This window comes from Lonchura striata, chromosome 26, assembly GCF_050655825.1.
Source record: "Lonchura striata isolate lonStrDom1 chromosome 26, ASM5065582v1, whole genome shotgun sequence".
NCBI lineage: Eukaryota > Metazoa > Chordata > Aves > Passeriformes > Estrildidae > Lonchura > Lonchura striata.
The window spans coordinates 6,839,523-6,861,402 of NC_140728.1; the positions used below are offsets into that span (position 1 = coordinate 6,839,523).

A 21,880-nucleotide genomic window follows, 5' to 3' on the forward strand; every position below is an offset into this window, starting at 1 on the left:
GGGAGTGGCCCTGCTGAGCCAGCCCTTTGTTAGGGACAATCATGGGACAATCATTCTGGTTTCCCCACTGCTTTTTGATCTGGAGGTCGATGAGGAGCCCTAATTCCCTGCTTATCAGCCAGGGCAGCTGCTATCAGTGATATCAGTGGTATCAGTGCAGAGCAGCCACAGGGATTGCCGGGATCTGGGAGTGGGAGATGGGAGCAGGAGATATTTGTGGGAAGGCTCAGCCACGCTGCCCCTCAGCCTGTCCCCAGCGTGATTTATGGGTTGTACCCCCACCCCACACCCCCATCCCAGGGAGCAGCATCCAAAGCCGGGCAGGGTGACAGATCCCACCCTGCTGAGCCCATCCCACCCATCCTGGCACATCCCAGAGCCGGGACACATCCATCCATCCCTGCAGAGGCAGCAAAGGGAGGAGGAGCAGCAGCTGCACGGCTCTGCCCAGCCTGACTTTCCTGTAGGAACACGCCAAGGGTGCCCAGGAGCCTCCCCCGCCCAGGAAACCTTTCCCCGGTGGAATTTGGCACCAGAGCTCCCCATTCGTTTGAACTCTAAAAACCAACATCCTGAATGTCAAACCCAACTGTTTGCTGTGCAGAGGTGGAGCTAATCCATCGCTTAAAAGCCTTTCTCCTACGAATTATTTTCTGGGATTCTCCTGGGTTTTTTTAATGGGAGTTATTTTGAATGCAGGCAGGATTCACTGATGTTCTGCAGCAGCAGGGCACGGAGCCCAGGCAGGGTCCCTGCTGCACCTCCTGCATTCAGTGGAGCTGCACTGACTCGCACCAGCTGAGCGTTTGACCTGGAACATGTTTGGCTTCAACTAAAAGGGATTTATTTCTTGGCAAACGGAAAAAAGAGTTTTTGCTAATAGCCCTTGTCGTGCTTTAACTGCTGTAGCACAGCAGCTGCAGAGGGGACTTCTGGAATCCAAATGAAACAAGAGTTTTCCTGCCAATGTTAATTACTTAGGGTTTATATATTTTAACCTGTGGCCTAAAAGAGCTCCCTGTGCTGTCAGCTCGGAGTACCTGAAGGGACAGCTGGGAAGGACAATGACTGTCAGGAGCCTCTTGCGCAGGCTGAGCCAGGGCTTGCTGTGGGGACAGAAAATATTACATTTATTTAGTGTTTTTATGCCCTGAGGCTGCAGAACGGAGACTGGAGATGCCTCTGGGATGATATTGGGAAAATGAAAGTCCAGAATGGTTTTAAGAAGTTCCCAGACAGGTGCCAGGTCACCCTCAGAAATTCCCTTCATTGTAGGTGATTCCTGATACAATTAACAGTTTGTGGAGGACATAGGACAAACCACCAAACTTTTGTGGAACGATTTACTGAGGAATAAATCTGCTGCTGTTTCCAAGCAGAAGCAGAGGAGGTATGAAAGCAAATCAGGATCCTGAATTGGGAAGGAAAAGACCTTCCAAAAATTAATCTTGCTGCTTAGCACAGAACAAAACCCCAATTTTCCCAGCTGCATTATTCCTCCTTCGGTTTGAAGCTGTTATTAGGGGCTGCTTATGGCTCTAGGCTGCTGTGATTCAGAGCCAGTGTTTTAATCCATCCTTCGAATTAGAATCCTTGAAAAGGATTTAGATAGCCGCAGCTTATCCTGTCCTCAGGAGTACACGGGAGACGTCAAATTCCGCTTCCCACAAGCCCGGATTCAGCAACCCAGCTCTGCCCTCCCTGCAGCCGCCTCTCGCCTCCCCTCTCCTCCAAAAACCGCAGAAACGGGGGATAATTCTGTGTGAGTGAACGTGCTCCGGCCAGAAGGAGCGAGAGCAGCAGAGCAGCGGTGTCCTGCGTGACTCAGGGCTGTGTCACCCTCCAGCCCCGCACCCCAAAGGAGCAATCGCCCTCCGGCCAGCAGGGAGGGGGTGGCAGGGGTGACAGGGGTGACAGGGTGTCCCCTGCGCGGTGACACCGCGATCGCTGCCAGTGGCAGGGGACACACGGCGGGCCCGGGGCACCGCTGCCCCCGAGCTGCTGCTGCGCTTTGGCCGCGATGTTTTCCCTTTCCTTTCCCACGAGCTCGAGGGAATTCCTGCGTGTCCCCGCAGAGCCCTGCTGTCCCTGCAGAGGGGACACGGGCTTTTCCCCAGCTGCCCCACGCGTGACCGTCCTGCTCACACGGGGACAGAGCCGCGACACAGCGGCTGCGCTCCCGCAGAAGACGCTGGGGAGAACCGCTGGTTGTGCTTCGTGGGAACCCCACGAGGGTTGCACGGACCCCCCCCGGGGAACCCCAGACCCGCGGGGGTGCCGGTCCGGCGGGGACAGCCCGCGGGCGAGCGGGGATTCCCGGCGAGGGAGCCGCGGGGACATTCCCGTGGCGCGGGCGGGGAATGCCGCGGAAATTGGGGGGCGCTCGTCCACGGGCAAACATCGCGCGGGGGCTGCGAGCGCCAAGCGCCCCGACCCTCGGGGGGGTCCCCACGGGAGGGGCGCCCCGCGGGGCCGCCGCCGGTGCCACCCCCGCCGTGTCTCCTCCCTCCCGGCCGGTGCAAGGCGCCTGCGCTGCCCCGCTCCGAGCCCATGGCATCGCCGGCCGTGGGGCCGTGCCCCCGCCCGCTGCCGCCCCCCGCGCCCGGCTCCATGCGCCGCCGGCCGCCGGGCCCGCCGTGTGTCCCGGCGCCGCCGGGCGGCCGCTCCCCGGGCAGCCCCGGCGGGGCCCGGGCTGCGCGGCGGCTGCGGCGGCGCGGGACAGCCCCGCGGCTGCTGCCCGACGTGCGGAGCATCTTCGCGGCCCCGCGGGAGCCCCCCGAGCGCGGCCGCGGCCACCGCTTCGCCCCGCGGCTGCCGCGCCGGGGATGGTGCGACCTGTGCGGGGAGGCGGTGCGGGAGCGCGCCCTGCGCTGCGACTGTGAGTGCCGGCCCCTCGCTGTCCCCTGCCCGTCCCTCGCTGTCCCCTGCCTGCCCCTCGCTGTCCCCTCGCTGTCCCCTGTCTGCCCCCTCTGTCCCCTCTCTGTCCCCTCTCTGTCCCCTGCCTGCCCCTCGCTGTCCCCTCTCTGTCCCCTCTCTGTCCCCTGCCTGCCCCTCGCTGTCCCCTCTCTGTCCCCTGTCTGTCCCTCGCTGCCCCACACCCCTGCCCTGCCCGCATCCCTTACCCTGCCCGGACTCTGCCCCCCCGGACCCTCTCCCACTCCTTCCACCAGCTCTGCACCCCTCGGGTCCGGTTTGGGTGCGGTTTGGGACCCCAAACTGCTGCCCTGGGGGGGGTCCCGGGGGCAGGGCCGGGGTCTCCGGTGTGGGTGCGGTGCTGCCGGGCGGCTTTGGAAGATGAAGCTTTTCCAGGAAAGAGGAGCTGATCGGCTCATGGGCGGGGTTGGCATCAGCAGCTGGCGGCGAGCAGGGAGGGTTGGTGCATGTAAAGCTTTACAGCGAGGGCTAAAGTCCTCCAGAATTTGTCATTTTGCCTGAAGCTCTGCCCAATCCCCTGGGTGCGGGCGCCTGTGCCGATGTTCCTGATGAGGGCCGTGCTCTGCGGGACGGATTCACCCGTCCCCTGTGCGGGAAGGGCCGAGGGGACCCGCTGGGGCTGTGCGGTGACACCCGCGCCGTGTCCCCTGTCCCGGCTGCTGCTCGCACTCCCTGGCGAGGAGTGCCCCGTGTTAGGAGTTGCGGGAGGGGAAACGAAGAGGTTTTAGCAAACCTGTGTCACTGCTAACTCTGGGATTTGAGCCCCGCTGGCTGTGAAACCTCCCCTGCCCCGCTCAGTCCCTCAGGCTGGGGGAAACTTTTGGGATGCAGCTGCTGGGGCTTGAAAATTTCCCGGCCGGGGTCAGCGGAGCCTGAGGTTTTTGGCAGAAGGTGTTGATGCTGAGGCCGTTCCCTGCAGGTTTGTGCCCACAACATCACCTGTACCCGTGGGGGTGCCCTGGCTGTGGGTGTGGAGGGCAGGGAGGTGCTGCCGGCGCTAATTTGGGACTGAGCCGCGTCCCACCGCGGGCTGCGGGTGGGGGGACGCGTCGCTGCTCATTTTTGGGGTTGTTTGGGAGGCCTGTGCCAGGCACCAGCCTCACCGGGGCAATTAGCGGCTGGCTCAGCCAGTTCTGGTGCCCAGCTGGGCTCTCCTTAGGTGAGGAACCCATGAAATGTTTCTGCTGGGGTTCTGCGGGGCGGGCAGGGCTCCCGCCGGTGCCTCCCGGTGCCGTTTGGGATGGAGTGAGATCGGGAGAGGCGGCAGCACCATCTGGCCCTGCTGCAGCGCATTAGGGTTTAGCCCTAATGACTGCTGTTAATTAAAAGTAACCCCGCCGCCAGCACAACGTGACGCGGGGACACGCCGGGGCTGGCACCTTGGCGGAAGGAGGGGGATGTAAATCGGATTTCTAAGGTGCATCTCTGCTTTCTGCCTGGCATTCCTGATTAATTCCACGGGGCTGGTTGCTCCTGGCATACAGCAAGGAGTGTGTGAATGAGCGTGCTTTAAAAAAAAATACCGAATTTAGGAGAAATAAGGTTTATTTGGGGGGGAAAAAAACTTTGTCGAGGCTTTTTCACCAGCCCCTGGAAACTGGGGTCAGGTGCGAGGTGAGGTCCTGGTTTGTGTGCTTTGAAATCCTCACTTTAAGTAGAAACTCAGAATTTTCTGGTGTTGTGAAATACTGTATAAATAGCTGTTTTGAGGGACTTCTCCTCTGGCAGGATGTTTTCCATACTTATATTGAAACAGATTTTAAATAACTCCATTTCCCTTTTCATTTCAGAGAATTATGCAGACTGTGGGAGTAGTTCTGCCTCAAAAACTCCCCAAACAACCGGGATGGGGGGGGAGGGACACTCATATCTGAATTCCCAGTCATCCCAATAGTGATTCCCATTAAAAATGCCTGAGAGCTGCAGACAGGGCGTGCTCTCCCCCTTCGGTGAACATTTATTTTTTCTTTCTGATGCAGAGCTGCTGCTTGTTTACTTTTGACTCGCAGCCTGAGGATACTCAGGGTTTTTGTTTGTACAATTCTGGCCTATTTTTATTTACTGTACTTAGTAAAATGGGAAAGTGACATTTTATTTCTTTTCCTCCTCTTTTTCCTTTTTCCTTTTCCTCCTTTCCTTTCCTTTCCTTTCCTTTCCTTTCCTTTCCTTTCCTTTCCTTTCCTTTCCTTTCCTTTCCTTTCCTTTCCTTTCCTTTCCTTTCCTTTCCTTTCCTTTCCTTTCCTTTCCTTTCCTTTCCTTTCCTCTTTCCTCTTTCCTCTTTCCTCTTTCCTCTTTCCTCTTTCCTCTTTCCTCTTTCCTCTTTCCTCTTTCCTCTTTCCTCTTTCCTCTTTCCTCTTTCCTCTTTCCTCTTTCCTCTTTCCTTCTTTTCCTTATTTACAATTCACTCTGGAGAAAAGGAGGCTCAGGGGGATTTTAACCCTGATTTTAACCCAAGTCCTGCCCACAGGAGCTGCACCTGGGGCTGATGCAGATGTTGCCTGAGACACAGGAGCCTTTTTTTCCCTCTGCTTTTATTTGGAATGTTCCAGGCTCTGTGCAGGACAGACATCCAGCATCCTGTGGTGTCAGCGTGAAAGGATGGGGAGATTCTGGAGCGAAATTCCCTGAAAATCCTGGCTTCCAGCCTTGGAGGGAATGCGTTTGGGCAGGAGGAGTAGCTGTGTCTTGAATAGCTCCTGATTAATGCGTGTGGTGCTGGAGCTGTCTGCAGGGAAATAAATCATCTCCGTGTGGGGTGGAAATGGCTGTCTGTCCTGCTGCTGGGACACAGCTTTTCCTGCCAGCGTTTCCCAGCAGCGAGGAGCAGGGGGCAGAGGTGCAGTTGTGGGGTGCTTGTTTGGGTGTGGCTGTGGGGTGTTTGAGTTGTGGGGTGTTTGGGTGCAGTTGTGGGGTGTTTGGGTGCAGTTATGGGGTGTTTGAGTTGTGGGGTGTTTAGGTGCAGTTGTGGGGTGTTGGAGTTGTGGGGTGTTTGGGTGCAGTTGTTGGATGTTTGGGTGCAGTTGGGGTGTTTGGGTGTGGTTGTGGGGTGTTTGAGTTGTGGGGTGTTTGGGTGCAGTTGTGGGGTGTTGGGTGCAGTTGGGGTGTTTGGGGGCAGTTGTGGGGTGTTTGGGTGCAGTTTTGGGGTGTCCTGGTGACTCACTGCAGCTCCAAATCCCTCTGAGTGTCCTTTGGGACAGCACCGAAGCCAGGCTGGGCTCGGAGCTGGGGCAGCTTCCTGATGGGAAGGGTGGGGTGGACACCGGGTGGGAATGGCTCAAGTGCTTCCCTGGCTCTTGGTGTGTCTGATAACCAAAAACCAAGCATTTTGATGTTTCTGTTGATAAAATAGCACATTACTTGTGAGAACCCCAGGCTTGCTCTGGGGTCCCATGTGGTGGTGAAATTCCTCCTCCAACCCAAGCTTCTGCGCAGGCTCTTGCTGTTCTGTCTCAAGGCAGTTTATTCCAAGTTATCTAAAAGATTTTCTTCTCGGGCTGCAGCTGCTTGGTCAGCGGCCTGGGCAGAGGCTCACACACACCCTGACATCCTCTCTGCTGTCTTCTTCTCCCCCCACCCAGGGCTGCTGCTATCTTTTATATGATATATTACGTATTACATGTTTATAGTTTTCCCCCAATATTTACTACCTATATTACAAAGTGCTTTTCTACTCTAAACCAATCTGTGAGTGCCAACATCACCAAGAACATTGAAGCAAGGAAGAAGAAAGAGGAAGAACAGGATCAGCCCACTTTCCTCCATCTTAGAACTTCTGACCCCCATGTACAAAGTAAAAAACCCCCTGTACAGGTGCTAAAACCCCCCTGTACAATACTAAAAAAAATTTTCCCTCTGTTTTGTAACTACTTTTACTATCCTATCTAACCTTTTGTGACTGCTTGTTCCACCTCCAAAGCTGGTAACTCATTCCATGGCTCAAACCCAAAATCACAGCTGTTTCCAGCTGCCTGCCAGGGTCTCAAATGCTTCTGACCAAGGCCTGGAACCTCTAAAAATGTCTGAGAGACATTTTGAGTTCCAACAATTACTGGCTGAAGGGTTTCTTTGCGAGGGAAGCACCCTGGCTGCCCGTGCTGCCCTGGGAAACCTCAGAGCGTGTCCAGCTGTCAGTGGCTCCTGGAGCCAGCTTTGGATCTGCAGGTCTTGCGACACCCAGAGCCAGCTCAGCAAAGCACCCGAGCATCCAGCCGGGCTTCGTGCCAGTCTCCGGAGCCGCCCGCATCTCCCCAGGCTTGTTCTGCACTCGGGCTCTGCGCTGAATCAGCCGCTGCTTCCTTAAGGAGGCACCTGGTCAAACACCATTTCCTTTCTAGTTTGTAGAGCAAACTTCAGCTCTAATGCTGCCGGTTCTCAAGGAGCCGTTTGCTCAAGATATCGAGTTCTTTACCAAGTTCTTTACCGAGTTCTTTACCGAGTTCTTTACCGAGCCCAGCCTCGCCTGGACGAGGCTCTGCTCGCCCGCGGAGCGCGGCGCTCGGTGCGTCTCTCCTCCCACACTCAGTGGCACCACTCAGAGCAATAATCGCCGACAGGACCCACACGCTTTGCATCTCTGTCCCATTTGCTGAGCCAGGCAGATTCCTGAAGCTTTTCCTGCTGCCAGGTGACGGGGCCAGGTGGGGATGGCGTTTGCCAGGCGGTGCTGCCGTGCCGGAGCTCACCCCTAGGTCAGGGTGGCTCCGTGTGGTGGAAAAGTCTCTTCTCCAACCCGAGCTTCCAAAGAAAGGCTCAGTATTCTTCTGTTGTCTGGTCTCAAGGCAGTTTATTGTGAGTTATCTAAAAGATTTTCTTCTGGGGCTGCTGTGGTTTGCTCACAGCTCAGGCAGAGGCACACACACACCCCGACATCCTCTCTGACCCCGACTGCTTCTTCTCCCCCCGCCAGGGCTGCTGCTGTCTTTTATATGGTACATTACGTGTGACATGGTTACAGTTTTCCCCAATGCCTATTACCTATATTAAATGGTGATTTTCTATCTTTTATATGGTACATTACGTGTGACATGGTTACAGTTTTTCCCAATACCTGTTACCTATATTAAATGGTGATTTTCTATCTTTTATATGGTACATTACGTGTTACATGGTTACAGTTTTTCCCAATGCCTATTACCTATATTGAATGGTGATTTTCTATCTTTTATATGGTACATTACGTGTTACATGTTTACAGTTTTCCCCAATGCCTATTACCTATATTAAATTGTGATTTCCTATATTTATATGGTACATTACGTGTTACATGGTTACAGTTTTTCCCCAATGCCTATTACCTATATTAAATGGTGCTTTTCTACTCTAAACCAATCTGTGAGTGCCAACATCACCAAGAACAGGGAGGTGAGGAAGAAGAAAGAGGGAGGACAGAGCAGGCCCAGATCCCAAATCCATCTTAAACCTCTGACCCCCATATACAAAACCAAAACCCCCTGTACAGCACTCAAAAATTCTTCCCTCTACTTTGTGACTACTTCTACTCTAATATCTAAACTTTTGTGACTTCTTGTTCTTCCTGCAAGGTTGGTAAATGATTCCATGGCTCAAACCCAAAATCACAGCTGTTTCCAGCTGTGCCAGGGTCTCAAATGCTTCTACCCAGGGCCTGGAACATCCAAAAATGTCTGAGGGACATTTTGAGTTCTGACACTGCTGGGCTTGGCTGAGGACGGGGTGGGGTCCAGGGGTGCCTCCCACCCACCCACCCAGCAGGGCGTGCTCCCCTGGCAGGAGATGGAGCTGTGGGCAGGGACGGGGACCTGCCCAGAGCTGCGGGACAGGCTCCTGGGGTGCCTCGGGTTTCCCAGGGTCATGTTTCCTGCTGCCTTCCAGTTGGGTGCCTTGGGAAGGGTTTATGGAGAGAGACGCCGGGCGAGGCTCCAGCTCTCACCTTGCAGGTTGGTTTTTGGGCTTCTCCCTCTGCTTCATGTCGGTGAAGTTTGCTGGTTTGGCTGTGGGATGGAGGGAGGTGCACAGGGGCTGTCTGGGAAAACCCCCTGAGAGAACTGGGAGCTTTTGCTGCTCGGGGTGGGGTTTGGATGGCTGAATTCCATCGGTGTCACTCCCTGGGATTGCAGGGTGCTGGATGCTCTTTGTGACAGGGGTCCTGAGCAGGGAGGGCACGGGGAGTGGTACAAAGTGGCTGATCTCAGGGGCAGTGTTAAACTGGTTTTTGTGTCCCACCCTGTCACTTTACACCTGGTACAGCTGTAGATGATCCACCATGGGATGGTTGGGTGGGAAGGAGCTCAAAATTCATCCCATCTCACCCCTGCCATGGCAGGGACACCTTCCACTGTCCCAGGCTGCTCCCAGCCCTGTCCAGCCTGGCCTTGGACACTTCCAAGGATCCAGGGGCAGCCCCAGCTGCTCTGGGCACCTGTGCCAGGGCCTGCCCACCCTCACAAGGAACAATTTCTACCCAATATTTTATCTAAATCTCTCCTCTTTTAGTTTAAAACCATGTCCCTTGTCCAATCACTAAAAAGTCACTCTCCCTCTTTAAAACACTGATCCTGATTTTCACGGATGCTGTGAAAGTCTCTCCAAGCCTCTCTTAACTATGTGCAGAGTTTAAATCAGTATTATAAATATAGTTAATCTCAGTGTATTCCTTCAGCCTCTGATTAAACACTGGGGACTTTTTTATGCCTCAAACTTTAAAAGACTGTGGAGAAAAGCAGCAAAGAGGGAAGGGAGGATGCCGGGAAGAGACCTCCCAGCACACGGCCGAGTCCTGCTCTTTCTCTCTCTAATCTCTTCCGTTGGGTTGTTTTATCTTATCAAGCAAAAAGCCCCAGAAATAGAAAGTTTTCCATGGCTTACAGGAGATGCACGAGCCCCGAGCTGCGTTCCCTTGCTCAGAAAAATAAATAAAGAACCCAACCTGTCAGATGGCAGCAGGTTGGAAATGGACAGTGTCAGGGCTTTATCTGCGTGGGGGAAAAGGCCTCTGGTGGGAGCAGACACAACTCGCTGCATCCCCAAGCACCATTGAATCCAGAGGGGCTGGAAGGCGCCTGGAGAGCTCCTGGCCTCCTTTCCCGAGGATGACGGGCAGGGAGGCAGGAGCAGCCGCTTGTTTCGGGCTCCTAACAAAGAGAATCCGTCAAATCTTCAGGCATTTCCCCAAGGCCAAGCCCTGCTTCGCGGGACTGCGCCCGCCCAGGAGGCCCAGCAGGGAGGTGCTGCTGCTTCCAGGTAGGTGCTGCTGGGCTTTGGGGGCTTGGGTTGGGTTTTTGGGGTGTGGGGTTTGCTGCTTATCCTAAAAGCAAGGCAAGAGAGTTGGTTCCACAGAGGGGTGTGAGTGCCTGTCCCTGCACCAGCCCCACGACCTTGCAAAGAGCCACTGAACTTTTAGTTTAAATACACATCTTTCTTTTTCCTTTTTCATCCTTTTCCTTTTTTTTTTCTTTAGCAATTGGGTCATTGGTTTTCAATGTCTGGGGCTTGCAGGAAAGCAAAGGAATATCTCATGTTTGCTCTGGAAACTGATTTCTGCTCAGCTCTGCTGAATTCTCCAGGGCCTGAGAATGAAGGAGAGGAGTTGAACCACTTCTGGGAGCTGGTGCTGAGGGGGGAAACATCAATCTCCAGGGGAAACGGGGAAATAATTTATTTATCATTTAACATTCATCTGGCGTGAGCTGTCATTCTTCTCTTCCAAGCCAGTTGTCTCAAGTTTAAGCCTGCTTGTCTCAAGCACGGCCTGGCCGCAGAGATCCTGCCTGGGTGGGCACGGGGCTGGCACCACACCTGGGGCACCACACCTGGGGCATCACACCTGGGGCATCACACCTGGGGCACCACACCTGGGGCACCACACCTGGGGCATCACACCTGAGGCATCACACCTGGGGCACCACACCTGGGACATCACACCTGAGGCATCACACCTGAGGCATCACACCTGGGGCACCACACCTGGGACACCACACCTGGGGCACCAGGTGGCTTCACCTCCTCCCCTGCAGCCCTGCCCCGGCAGGAGCAGAGGGCATCGGTGCTGCCACTCCAAAAGGAGGTTTGGTTTGTTCAGTCATGGCTCCAGAGCACCTGCCAGCAGCTGGGGTGACACATGTGTCACTGCCAGAGGCTGCAGTGACACGGGGACCTCGCAGAGGGGTGGCCTGGGCTGCTCTGGACAAACAGAAACAGCCCCTGGGGCTGCCCAGTGCTTGCTAACAAATGAGCCCAAACCACCTGGTTTAGACCCAAAACTGCCGAGGTGAGACTGCACTGATGGAGCTGCAGGGCTGGAGCAGTGTCCAGGGGGGTTGCAGGAGGACTGAGACCCTTCCCTGGTGCCACAGGTCCTGCCCTGTCCCTTCAGAGCCTCTGGTGCCACAGGGCCACATCCTGCTGCCACCCCTGAGGTCACCCCGGTGACGCCAGGCACGGGAGGAGCGCCTCAGGCTTGCAAAACCCAGCCTGAGGTGCAGCCTGAGGAGGATTCTGGAGTTTGGATGGGGGAAATCTCCCGTTTGCCTTGCTGTCCCAGCTCTCAGACACGTGTGGAGCCTCCTCCTCCTCCTGTCCCCGTCCCCACGGGTGTCAGGTGGAGCTGGAGGGTGCCCGTGGGGTCTGGGTACCCTGGGGTGGGAATGGCAGCTCTGGGGTGGGCAGAATGACTGGAGGAGCTCTTCCCTGGAGGGTGGGAGGACCTGGCACATCCCTGGAAGTGTCCCAGGCCAGGCTGGAGCCACCTGGGATGGGTGAAGGAGTTGCTGCCCACGGCAGAGGAGCTTTCAGGTCCCTTCCAACCCAAACCATTCTGGGACTGCAGCCCTGTGTTTAGGCACTGAGATGGGATTTCTGTGGGACTGGTTTGCCCATTTTATCCCCCTGAGTGACTTTACCTGTGGAGAAAGGGAAAATCCCTTCAGCCACCAAAGCTTTTCACAGCATCATGACCTTTCTCTCTTTCTTTTTTTTTTTTTTTTTAAAGAAACTCCATTTCCAAGTGCTCCATTCTTTGACTGGAATGGAAATTATCTTAAAGCCTAAGTGGAGGCATCCTGCTCCTCTTGGCAAACTGGTCACGTGGCTGCTTCCTAAAGCTGTGCAGGCTTTCTAAAATTAGTGTTCCCCACCGGATCCCCAGTGATTAGGTCTGTTAATAGGTGATGGTGACTAAGGAGGTGTCACACTTTAATCCCACAGAGAAATGCCACAGTGGGCCCGATCTGGAGGAAGTGCTTTGGGAGTTGGCATTTCTGTGGTGCAAATTATCTGTGTCAGACCTTCAGCTGCCTTTGCCCTTCGTGCTGGAGCTGCCCAAATGTGAAAATCTGGGCAGAGGGGACCTTGTGGTGGTGGCAGATGTTCAGGTGAAGCCACAGCTGGAGCATTCTCCAGCTGGCAGCTCCAGCAAAGACTTGGCCAATGTTCCCCATTAAAAGGCTGTTCCAGTTGCTGGAAAGGTCACGCATTAAATTACTGTGTAACTGCAGCTTATCTCTAATTAAAAAAAAAAAAAAAAAAAAAAAAAAAAGCCAAATCTCCCTGCTTTTCCCCCAGGCTTACTTGAGACAACTGATTTGGAAGAGCAGAATGACAGACAGCTCACGCCAGATGAATGTTAAATGATAAATAAATGATTTCCCTGTTTCCCCTGGAGATTGATGTTTCCCCCCTCAGCACCAGCTCCCAGCAGTGGTTCAGCTCCTCTCCTTCATTCTCAGGCCCTGGAGAATTCAGCAGAGCTGAGCAGAAATCAGTTTCCAGAGCAAACATGAGATATTCCTTTGCTTTCCTGCAAGCCCCAGACATTGAAAACCAATGACCCAATTGCTAAAGAAAAAAAAAAAAAAAGGAAAAGGAAGAAAAAGGAAAAAGAAAGATGTGTATTTAAAATAAAAGTTCAGTGGCTCTTTGCAAGGCCATGGGGTTGGTGCAGGGACAGGCACTCACACCCCTCTGTGGAACCAACTCTCTTGGCCTTGCTTTTTGGATATAATTATTTTTTTTCCAGGTTAGTGACCGCTCTGGAATTTTGGGCAGTGTAGAACGTAAATTTAAGGCTGTTTGTACGGCAGTTAAAAATTAAAAGGCTCAGGTGGGCCGTTAAAATGGAAGCAGGTCGTTCACTGCAGTCAGGAGGGTTTGGAGGAGTTGGGGGTTGCAGGAGTGACGGGCACGAGTTTGGGATAACTGGAGCTGGTGGTGCCAAACGTGCCCCCACAACAGCTGGGGGTGAGCAGGGCCCTGTGCCTGAAGGGGTTAACGTCTGGCATTGGGGCAGCATGCAGAGAAAGCAGTGACAGAAATTCCTTGCTGCACCTGGGACACGATGGGCTCTGCTGGGCTGGGATGTGTCCCTGGGCTCTCCAGGGCTGGATTTGGGGCTGCTGGTGGCACGTCCACGCCTCTGTCCCCACAGCTGGCCCCGAAATTCTCATGTTTAGACCCTGGCCCCGAGCAGCCGTGGCTGCCCCTGGATCCCTGAAGTGCCCAAGGCCAGGCTGGACGGGGCTTGGAGCACCCTGGGGTGGTGGAACTGGGTGATCCTTAATGTCCCTTCCAACCCAAACCCTTCTGTGGCATTTGGTGACCTTCAGTAGTCGGATGTCTGTCCAGTACAAAGGTACTTCCCAATGGTGGGAGGCTGTAGGAAATGGATTTCTAGGAGATTTTTAAAGTTGAGCAAAAAGTTCACATAGTGTGTGTCTGTATGTAGACTCTTGAGTTAAAAAATGTTGGCTTAGAAATGTTATAGAGTAAGACAAACATTGATGAGAGAGAAATTGAACTAGAAATAAGTTTCAAATGCTAGCTTTGCAAATAGAGCTAGATGTTTTAGAGAAATAGAACTATGACAGTTACAGCCTTACCATATCATAAGTAAGACTTTAGTAAGACTTAAGAGGAGTAATTTTAGATGATTATTTTAAGGTATTTATAACATAGTGTAAAAGCTGATAGGCCAAGAAATGTTTCTAGTGTTTTGTAATCAGGAAATAGTTGGCTTCTGCTTGTGATGGTGTGAATTATGACACCTGCATTGTCTCACCTTCTCATGAGGCTGAGAATGGAAGAAAAGTTTTTAAAACACCTCTCAGCGGCCCCATCTCTGGGTCAGGAAAGGCTGCAGCCCCACAGGAGGTGCAGGATCCTTTCCCCGTGCCCTGGCAGAGCCTTGCTGCAGGTGGCACCTCCCAGGAGGTGTGTTAAAAGGGACATGTGTGTTAAAGGGGAGATGTGTGTTAAAAGGGACATATGTGTTAAAGGGGACATTTGGGTTAAAAGGGACATGTGGGTGAATGGGAACCTGTGTGTTAAAGGGGACACCTGTGTTAAAAGGGACACCTGTGTTAAAGGGGACATGTGCCTGAACAGGGACATGTATGTTAAAGGGGACATTTTGGTTAAAAGGCACACATGTGTTAAAGGGGTCACGTGTTAAAGGGGACACGTGTGTTAAAGGGGACACGTGTTAAAGGGGGTACATGGTTAAAGGGTGCACATGTGTTAAAAGGGACACGTGGTTAAAGGGGACATTTGGGTTAAAAGGGACATGTGGGTTAAAGAGATACGTGGTTAAAGGGGACACGTGTGTTAAAAGGGACATTTGGGTTAAGAGGCACATGTGTTAATGGGGACACGTGTCAAAAGGCACACGTGTTAAAGAGGACACATGTGTTTAAAGGGACACGTGTTAAAGGGGACACATGTGTTAAAGCGGACGCGTGTGTTAAAAGGGACATTTGGGTTAAAAGGCACACATGTGTTAATGGAGACACGTGTCAAAAGGCACACATGTGTTAAAGAGGACACATGTGTTTAAAGGGACACGTGTTAAAGGGGACACATGTGTTAAAGAGGACACATGTGTTAAAGGGGACACGTGTTAAAGGGGATATGTGGCTAAAGGGGACACGTGTTAAAAGGGACACGCGTGTTAAAAGGGACACGTGTTAAAAAGGACACGTGCGTTAAAGGGGACACATGTGTTAAAGAGGACACATGTGTTAAAGGGGACACGTGTTAAAGGGGATATGTGGTTAAAGGGGACACATGTGTTAAAAGGGACACGTGTGTTAAAAGGGACACGTGTTAAAAAGGACACGTGCGTTAAAGGGGCCGCGTGGCCGCTGCGGCTCTGACCCTGCTGGAACCCCTCTGCTGCACTCCTGTCCCTGCCGTGCTGCCGCGTGTCCCCCAGCCCCGGAGCTGACCTGTCCCTTTCTGTCCCTTCCTGTCCCTTCCTGTCCTGCAGACTGCAGGTACACGTGCCACCAGGAGTGCCGCAGCCTCGTCCAGCTGGACTGTCGCCAGGGCCAGCTGTCCCCGGAGAGCAGCCTGGTGCCACCCTGCAGCCAGGTACGTGGGGAGGGGTCTGGGGGGGCACAGCTCCCCGCAGGGAGCTGAGCTCCTGCTCCCAAGGGGTTTTCCAGCTGGGAACGCTCCTCAGAGCTCAGCTGAGTGGCACCGAGGTCACCGAGTGTCACTGAGGTGCCACTTGCAGCCCGGGAGCGTGGGGGCTCATTCGAGGGTTAATGGGGGTAAATGGCTGCAGGAAAGCTCCCTTATTCCTTATGGATAATCAGGGAAAAATCATCGCCAGGTTTGCTTGAGCTGAGCACACAGCCACGTTCAGGGAAAAATCATCGCCAGGTTTGCTTGATCTGAGCACGCAGCCACGTTCCTGGAGGGTTCCTGCTGGAAAGGAGGAGGATGGAGGGAAAATAATGTCAATATTCCAGTAGGAGATCAACAGGATGCCTGAACACACTGGCAGGAGGGGAAGAGGCCTGAAAACACAGAACAAAAAACAAAACAGCTGGCATAATTGGAAGTCATTAAATCATATTATCCAAATTAAGCAAAGTGGAAGCATTAGAGAAATAACTATTTTAATATCAGCTATTTAAGGACTGTTCCCTCCCTCCCTCCCTGCAGAGGTGTGTGTGGAGCATGGGCTGCACGGTGCCTGGCCATTGGCAGCTGAGATTAATCTCCCAGGGCACGAGCGTGGATCTCCAAGGAGTTCTGGCTGCCAGCCTTGGTTTGAGAGTTTCAGTGGTCCCGGGAGATGGAGACTCTTCAATCCCTGCTAGGAGCTGCAGTAATCCCAGGCTCAGTCCGGAAGGCTCAGCTTTGCTTTAATCCCCCCACAGCCCTGCAGTGTCTGGGGCTCCTGCGTGGGTGGCACGGGCTGCAGGGCCAAGCAGGGTGAGATGGGCTGGGAGACCTGCCCGGAGTGCATCTGGCTGGGATGGAGCCTTTTCAGGCTCTCTGGGCTTTTTGGAAATGTTTGGAATAGCTCTGCAGGGAAGTGGTGGAGTCACCAATGCCTCCAAGTGTTCAGAACATGAGTGGATGTGGCTCTTCATGATCTGGCTTGGTGGGTGTGGTGGGGTTGTGTTGGAATCTGTAGTATTGAGATGATTCTGGGATTGTAGAAATGCCCTGGACTCCCACAGGATTCAGTCAAAGGGCTTTTCCAGCCTTGATGATTCCGTGTTTTGTGTTCTCCCCCTCATTACAACCCCCCGTTTATACCCCCCTTTGTGGAGGACCCTGATGTGCTCGTGCAGAACTGGAGATGGGAACAATTTGCACTTTTCCAAAGGCAAACATAGGGTTTCTGTTTGGTGTGTGGGGTTTGGTTTTCATCCATCCTTTGCTGGGCAGCTGCTGCTCAGAATAAAATGATCAGGAGGGATCTGAAGTGGGATGGGATCGATCTTCTTAAATCATCTTAAATAATGCATTACAAAAGGGCTCAGAGCGGGTTCTCCACTCCAGGTGTTAGAAGCTAAATTTGTGTGTGGTTACTTCTCCTTTGGGTGCCACTAGGCTTCCCCCAGCAATTCTGGGCTCTTGGAAAAAAATGGGAAAGGCTTGTTTCATCTTCAGAGCCATCACCCCAGCCAGGGTTATTGATGGGCCTAATAACAAACAGGGAGCTTGTGTTTTGTGGCCATCCATCACCCTGCCACAGCCCTGGCGTCACCCTGGGGAGGGGGAGGCATCCTGTGCCAAGGAAACAAAAAGTGTCTCTGCAATTCCTGCAGCAGACAGAAATCCATCAGCCCATCCCAAAGGCTCGGCTGGGGATTGCACCTGGGAATCCTCAGGGCAGCAAAGCCCTGGCTGGGGTCACTCTGCTGGGGCTGTGGGGGCTCATTCGAGGGTTAATGAGGGTAAATGGCTGCAGGAAAGCTCCTTAATTCCTTATGGATAATCAGGGGAAAATCATCGCCAGGTTTGCTTGAGCTGAGCACGCAGCCACGTTCCTGGAGGGTTCCTGCTGGAAAGGAGGAGGATGGAGGGAAAATAATGTCAATATTCCAGTAGGAGATTAACAGGATGCCTGAACACACTGGCAGGAGGGGAAGAGGCCTGAAAACACAGAACAAAAAACGAAACAGCTGGCATAATTGGAAGTCATTAAATCATATTATCCAAATTAAGCAAAGTGGAAGCATTAGAGAAATAACTATTTTAATATCAGCTATTTAAGGACTGTTACCATGTAATACCAAGCGTTAATAATTTGGGCTTTGATCCAGTTAAGTGTTTAGGAGTGTTTTACACTTGGGTCCCAGATCAGCCTCCCAGGGTGACATCCAGACCCTGCTGAAGCTGCCAAAAACCTCTGCTGGTCTCACAGCACCAGGAGCTGCTCCCTGGACCTGGCAGGGCTGGTTGTGTGCCAGGAACTGCTGCTGGGCATGGGCTCAGTGGGGATTTGGGGGGCTGATGTGCAGGTAAACCAATGTGGAGCTGCTGCTAACAAAGGGGTCAAAGCTATTTGGTTTATTTGGCTTTGTTGTATTTTTTATGGAGCCTATGTCCCATGCAGGTGGGCTGCAGGGAATAAATGAGGGATTCTTGGAGAATCCAGAGGTTGCACCCTCGTTCCACTGGGAAACTTCTGGGCTAAGGCTTCATAGAAGACCCCAGTGCTGCTGCTCCCAACCCTCACTTTCTGCTGGTGTTGCACACGCTCAATTTAAGGCTCTTTCTCCTCTAAATTTATCCCTGTGGAGCAGAGGGGGCTGTGCTGCTGCAGGAACGCGCTGCTGCCATAAGAACGTGGCTCATTTATTCCCTCTGTAAAAAAGGCACTTGGACCCTTGCCTTCCTCTTTCTGAGGGGCAGATGTTGCCAGCCTTTCTATCTACATCCCCATTTGTATTCACGGGTTGCTGCTGTGCTGGGCACGGAGCTCGCAAAGCTTTGTAGCAATTGAAGTTCTTCAGCAGATACAGCTGGAAGGGTTTGGAGCAACATCTGCAATCTGTCAGGAGGAGAAGTTTTGGTGCTGGCTGGTGGCTTGTGGGGAGCTCTCGGAGCCCTGGAGGAGCAAGTTGAGATATTGGGAAGAAATTCTTCCCTGTGAGGGTGAGAGGCCCTGGCACAGAGCAGCTGTGGCTGGATCCCTGGCATGTCCAAGGCCAGGCTGGATGGGGCTGGGAGAACCTTGGGACAGTGGAAAGTGTCCCTGCCTGTGGCATCCTGTGCGGAGCAGAGCCCTTCCCCTGCCCAGCCCCACAAATCCCTGTGATCTCCACCAAGCAGGAAGGTCATGGCTGCTCTAAAAGCAGCACCCAGGAGCTTTTTCCCTGGGCTGCAGTCGAAGCTGCCTCAGTCTGGCAGCTGAAATTGTTCCTGGTGCTCTGAAATCATGTGCAGCACGAAGAGGCACCCACTTGTGATGGCTGAGGGTTCCTAGCACCGCGGGAGGGTCTGAGCCGCATCCCCACCTGCCTCCCCCTTTCCCCAATTTCCCCAGCAGCCCGAATCCCTCAGCTGGTTCCACGGAGCTCCCGGGGATGCCGTGGCAGGCACGGAGCAGCCCGCAGCCCTCCTTGGCAGCGCCTTTCGCCTCTCCAAGGCGCTGCCCCGGGGGCCAGGGCCGAGCCCAGCGGCTCGGCTGCGAGCGGGGCGAGAACTCTGAGACGAGGGGAAGTGGCCGGGCTGCGGCAGAGCGGGGCCAGGGCAGGAAGGGGAGGCGATGCTGCCGCCGCTGCTGCGCGGGCAGCCCCGGGAGCGGCGAGCGGAGCGCACCGGGGGCGAACCGGGAGCGCACCGGGGGCGAACCGGGGCGCACCGGGAGAGAACCGGGACATACCGGGCGCGAACCGGGGCGCACCGGGGGCGAACCGGGAGCGCACCGGGGGCGAACCGGAGCGCACCGGGGGCGAACCGGGAGAGAACCGGGAGAGAACCGGGGCGAACCGGGAGAGAACCGGGGAGCCCCGGGAGCGAACCGGGAGCTCTGCCCCTTCCATGCTGCGCAGGGAGGCGGGTGCGGGAGGCGAGGCGAGGGAAGGGTTACCCGGCACGGCTGCCTGCGAAGCAGGAATAGCTCGGCGGGATGAGCAGAAGGAGCTGCCGCAGATAAGCGGCGAGCCGGGGATGTGAGCGCAGCGGGGACCCCGATGCTCGCCGGCCCCCCGAGCCCCCCGGCTCGCCCGCAGCCCCTCGCCTCTGCCCGGCTCCCATGAACCATCGGCAGCAGCATGAGCAGCGGCTACTGCAGCTTGGATGAAGACCTCGAGGATTGCTTTTTCACGGCCAAAACCTCGTTCTTCCGCAGCGCGCAGAGCAAGGTCCCTGCCAAGGTAACGCGGGGCTGGGGGATGCCGGCGCTGCCGCACGTTTGGCTGCGGGTGATGCCAAAAATGAGCCGGGGCACAGCTGCCGGCCACGAGGGGTTCTGCCCTCTGCTCTGCGGGTTTTTCTCAGCCTTCTCCACGCCGGGTTTCCCCCTCGCCCGGGGATCCGCGGCTCTCGGTGTGTTTTTTAGCTTTAGGTGCAATCCTTTCTAGGCAGCTGGCAGCCACGGGGCAGGCTCCCGGCGGGGAGATGGGGTTTGGCCTTGTAGAATCTGTGCCGTGGGTGAAAATTGCACCTCTGGGGTGGATGGGGAAGTTCAGGGCAGAATTAATCCGTGAGCTGATCAACACGGTGATGAACGTGATCCTTTTCTGGGAGCCTGGGGCTGTGTGTGTGCCTGCCTTGGAGAAGGGCAGAGGGTTTGGCTGGGCAGTGTTTCACCAGCATGAGATTTGTGTCTCAGCAACGTTGACAACGCTGCTTCACAGTTTTTCAATGTCTGTTTAAAAAAAAAACCCCAAAATTAAAAATCCCTGTCATGAACTTTGGGGCCCCAGCTAGAGCTGAGCATAAAAGGAGAAGGTGCTGCTGCAGAAGTGGGAGTTTCACATGGGAACGAGAGCCCTGCAGCACCCAGAGATCAAATCTGGCCCAGGAAGCAGCTTTTTCACTTAAAATCTTCCTGTAAACCACCAGCACTGACGTGCCTCTGTTCAGCTCTGTTGTATTTGCACCTGAGGCTGCAGAGCTGCACGTGCTTTGGGGTTCAGCTTCTTGCAGCACCTCCAAGGGCTCTCCCTGGGCAGGGGGGGCTGCTCTGGGAGCTGGGAATTTTATTGAATTTCCCTGCAGAAATGGTTTAAGGTGGGATATTCCCTGCTAGCCAGCAGCTCCCTCTCATTATGATTAACCGACACGTAGTGCTGGTTTTTAAATGTCATTTGATGATTCATTTGTGTAGGAGATGGAGGAGATTGGGGTGCTGGTACAGCCAGAGCTGCTCTGTTTGAGCCAGGGCACTGCAGATCCTGGGGCATCTCTGGAAATCAGCTGGAGCTGTTGCTGATTGGGATTTCTCCCTCTCAGAGGGCTCAGGGGCTGCTGCAGCCCCTTTTTGCCCAGCTCCTCACCTGGATGTGGCCAGCGTGGGTGGCAGAGCTCAGGCTGCCAGAGAAGATGGAGCCTTTCAGGGGTTTGGTGGTGTGGGGAGGAAATGGTTCCTGTGCATGAAAAAAAAAAACCCCACATGCACCAAATGTGCTGCTGAGCCCAACTGGTGTTGTGTAATGGGGCTGTGTGAGGAGGTGGATTCTCACAGAGGTGGAAACCACGCTCAGGCCTTGGTGGAGGAAGATTTTGGGGGGGGTTCATGGCTTGTTTGGGGTTGGTGGTGGTGCAGGTCCTGCAGGAGGAAGAGGTGGTGGTGGACACTGAGGAGGTGGTTGACATCTCTCTTGGATTTTGATTCAATCCCTGTCCTCTGTTTTTAACTTGGCACCTTATTAAAGTGGTAATTTTTGAATGTGGAACATTCCCAGCCCTGCAAGAGCTGTGTGGGACAACAGCTCTGTTTTTCACCACCTGGGCACAGGGGGAAAACATCAGCTGAGACCCCAGCGTGAGCTGTGCTGGTGGATGTGTTTGGGATGGTGCTGGTTGTCCATCCTGGGCTGCCCAGGGCAGGGCTGGCAGTGTGGCAGGGCCTGCTCTGGGCAGGAGGAAGAGAAATGTGGATAACTTAGGGATTTATGTCCTGAGGGACACAGGAAACATCTCTGGGGAGGAAATGAGGTGTGGGTGGGTAGGAGGGGACATACAGGCATGGCACTTACTGGAGTGGGATTTGATCTGCAGGATTACAGAAACCATTTTTCTGATTGAAACTACTGTATTAGTCTGAAGAGCCTCTTTCTAGGAATGCTGTAATTCCTTTTTATTTTCAGAACCATCAGTGAAATCACTCTTCATTAGCAAAGAGCTGGTTCAGATCTCAGATGTGACCCCTTCCCTGGAGATCCATTACTTTGCATTTTTGGGCCTCTCCAGCTGAATGGCTTCAGTGGCTTCTGCCCGAAGCCTGATTGCTTAAAACTCTGCAAAATTATTCTTGGAGTTCTGCATCAGAGGCTGATGAGAGAGAGGGAAGGGGGCAAGGGAATGTCCAGGGATGGGAAGCACAGGAGGGGCAGAACCCAAGCAAGGCTGGATGAAGGCATCTCCAAGATCCCAGCCAGCCTTGCCCCCTAATCCCAGAGCTGGCTGGTGCTCAGGGCAGGTTTTTGGGGTGCAGGGAAGCAGCTGGGGCTGGGTGGGCAGCCTGGGCATGGCCAGCCTGCTGCAATGCAGAGCAGCTCCAGCC

The 21,880-nt window shown here is 54.3% G+C and overlaps 1 protein-coding gene across 2 annotated transcripts in view; it reads left to right on the plus strand.

The window, feature by feature from the left end:
- The first annotated feature begins 2,535 nt into the window (after nt 1–2,535).
- RASSF5 (Ras association domain family member 5) overlaps nt 2,536–21,880 on the plus strand; it is a 31,909-nt gene continuing 12,564 nt past the window's right edge. Inside the window, exons 1-2 of one of the 2 annotated variants that reach the window (XM_077789059.2) lie at nt 2,536–2,878; nt 15,170–15,273. In XM_077789059.2, the coding sequence (XP_077645185.2) occupies nt 2,551–2,878; nt 15,170–15,273 (432 nt within the window). In that variant the 5' untranslated portion in view covers nt 2,536–2,550. Of the gene's footprint in view, nt 2,879–15,169; nt 15,274–18,857; nt 19,527–21,880 lie in introns of those variants that run through there. The other variant, XM_021535309.4, reaches the window with a different exon arrangement.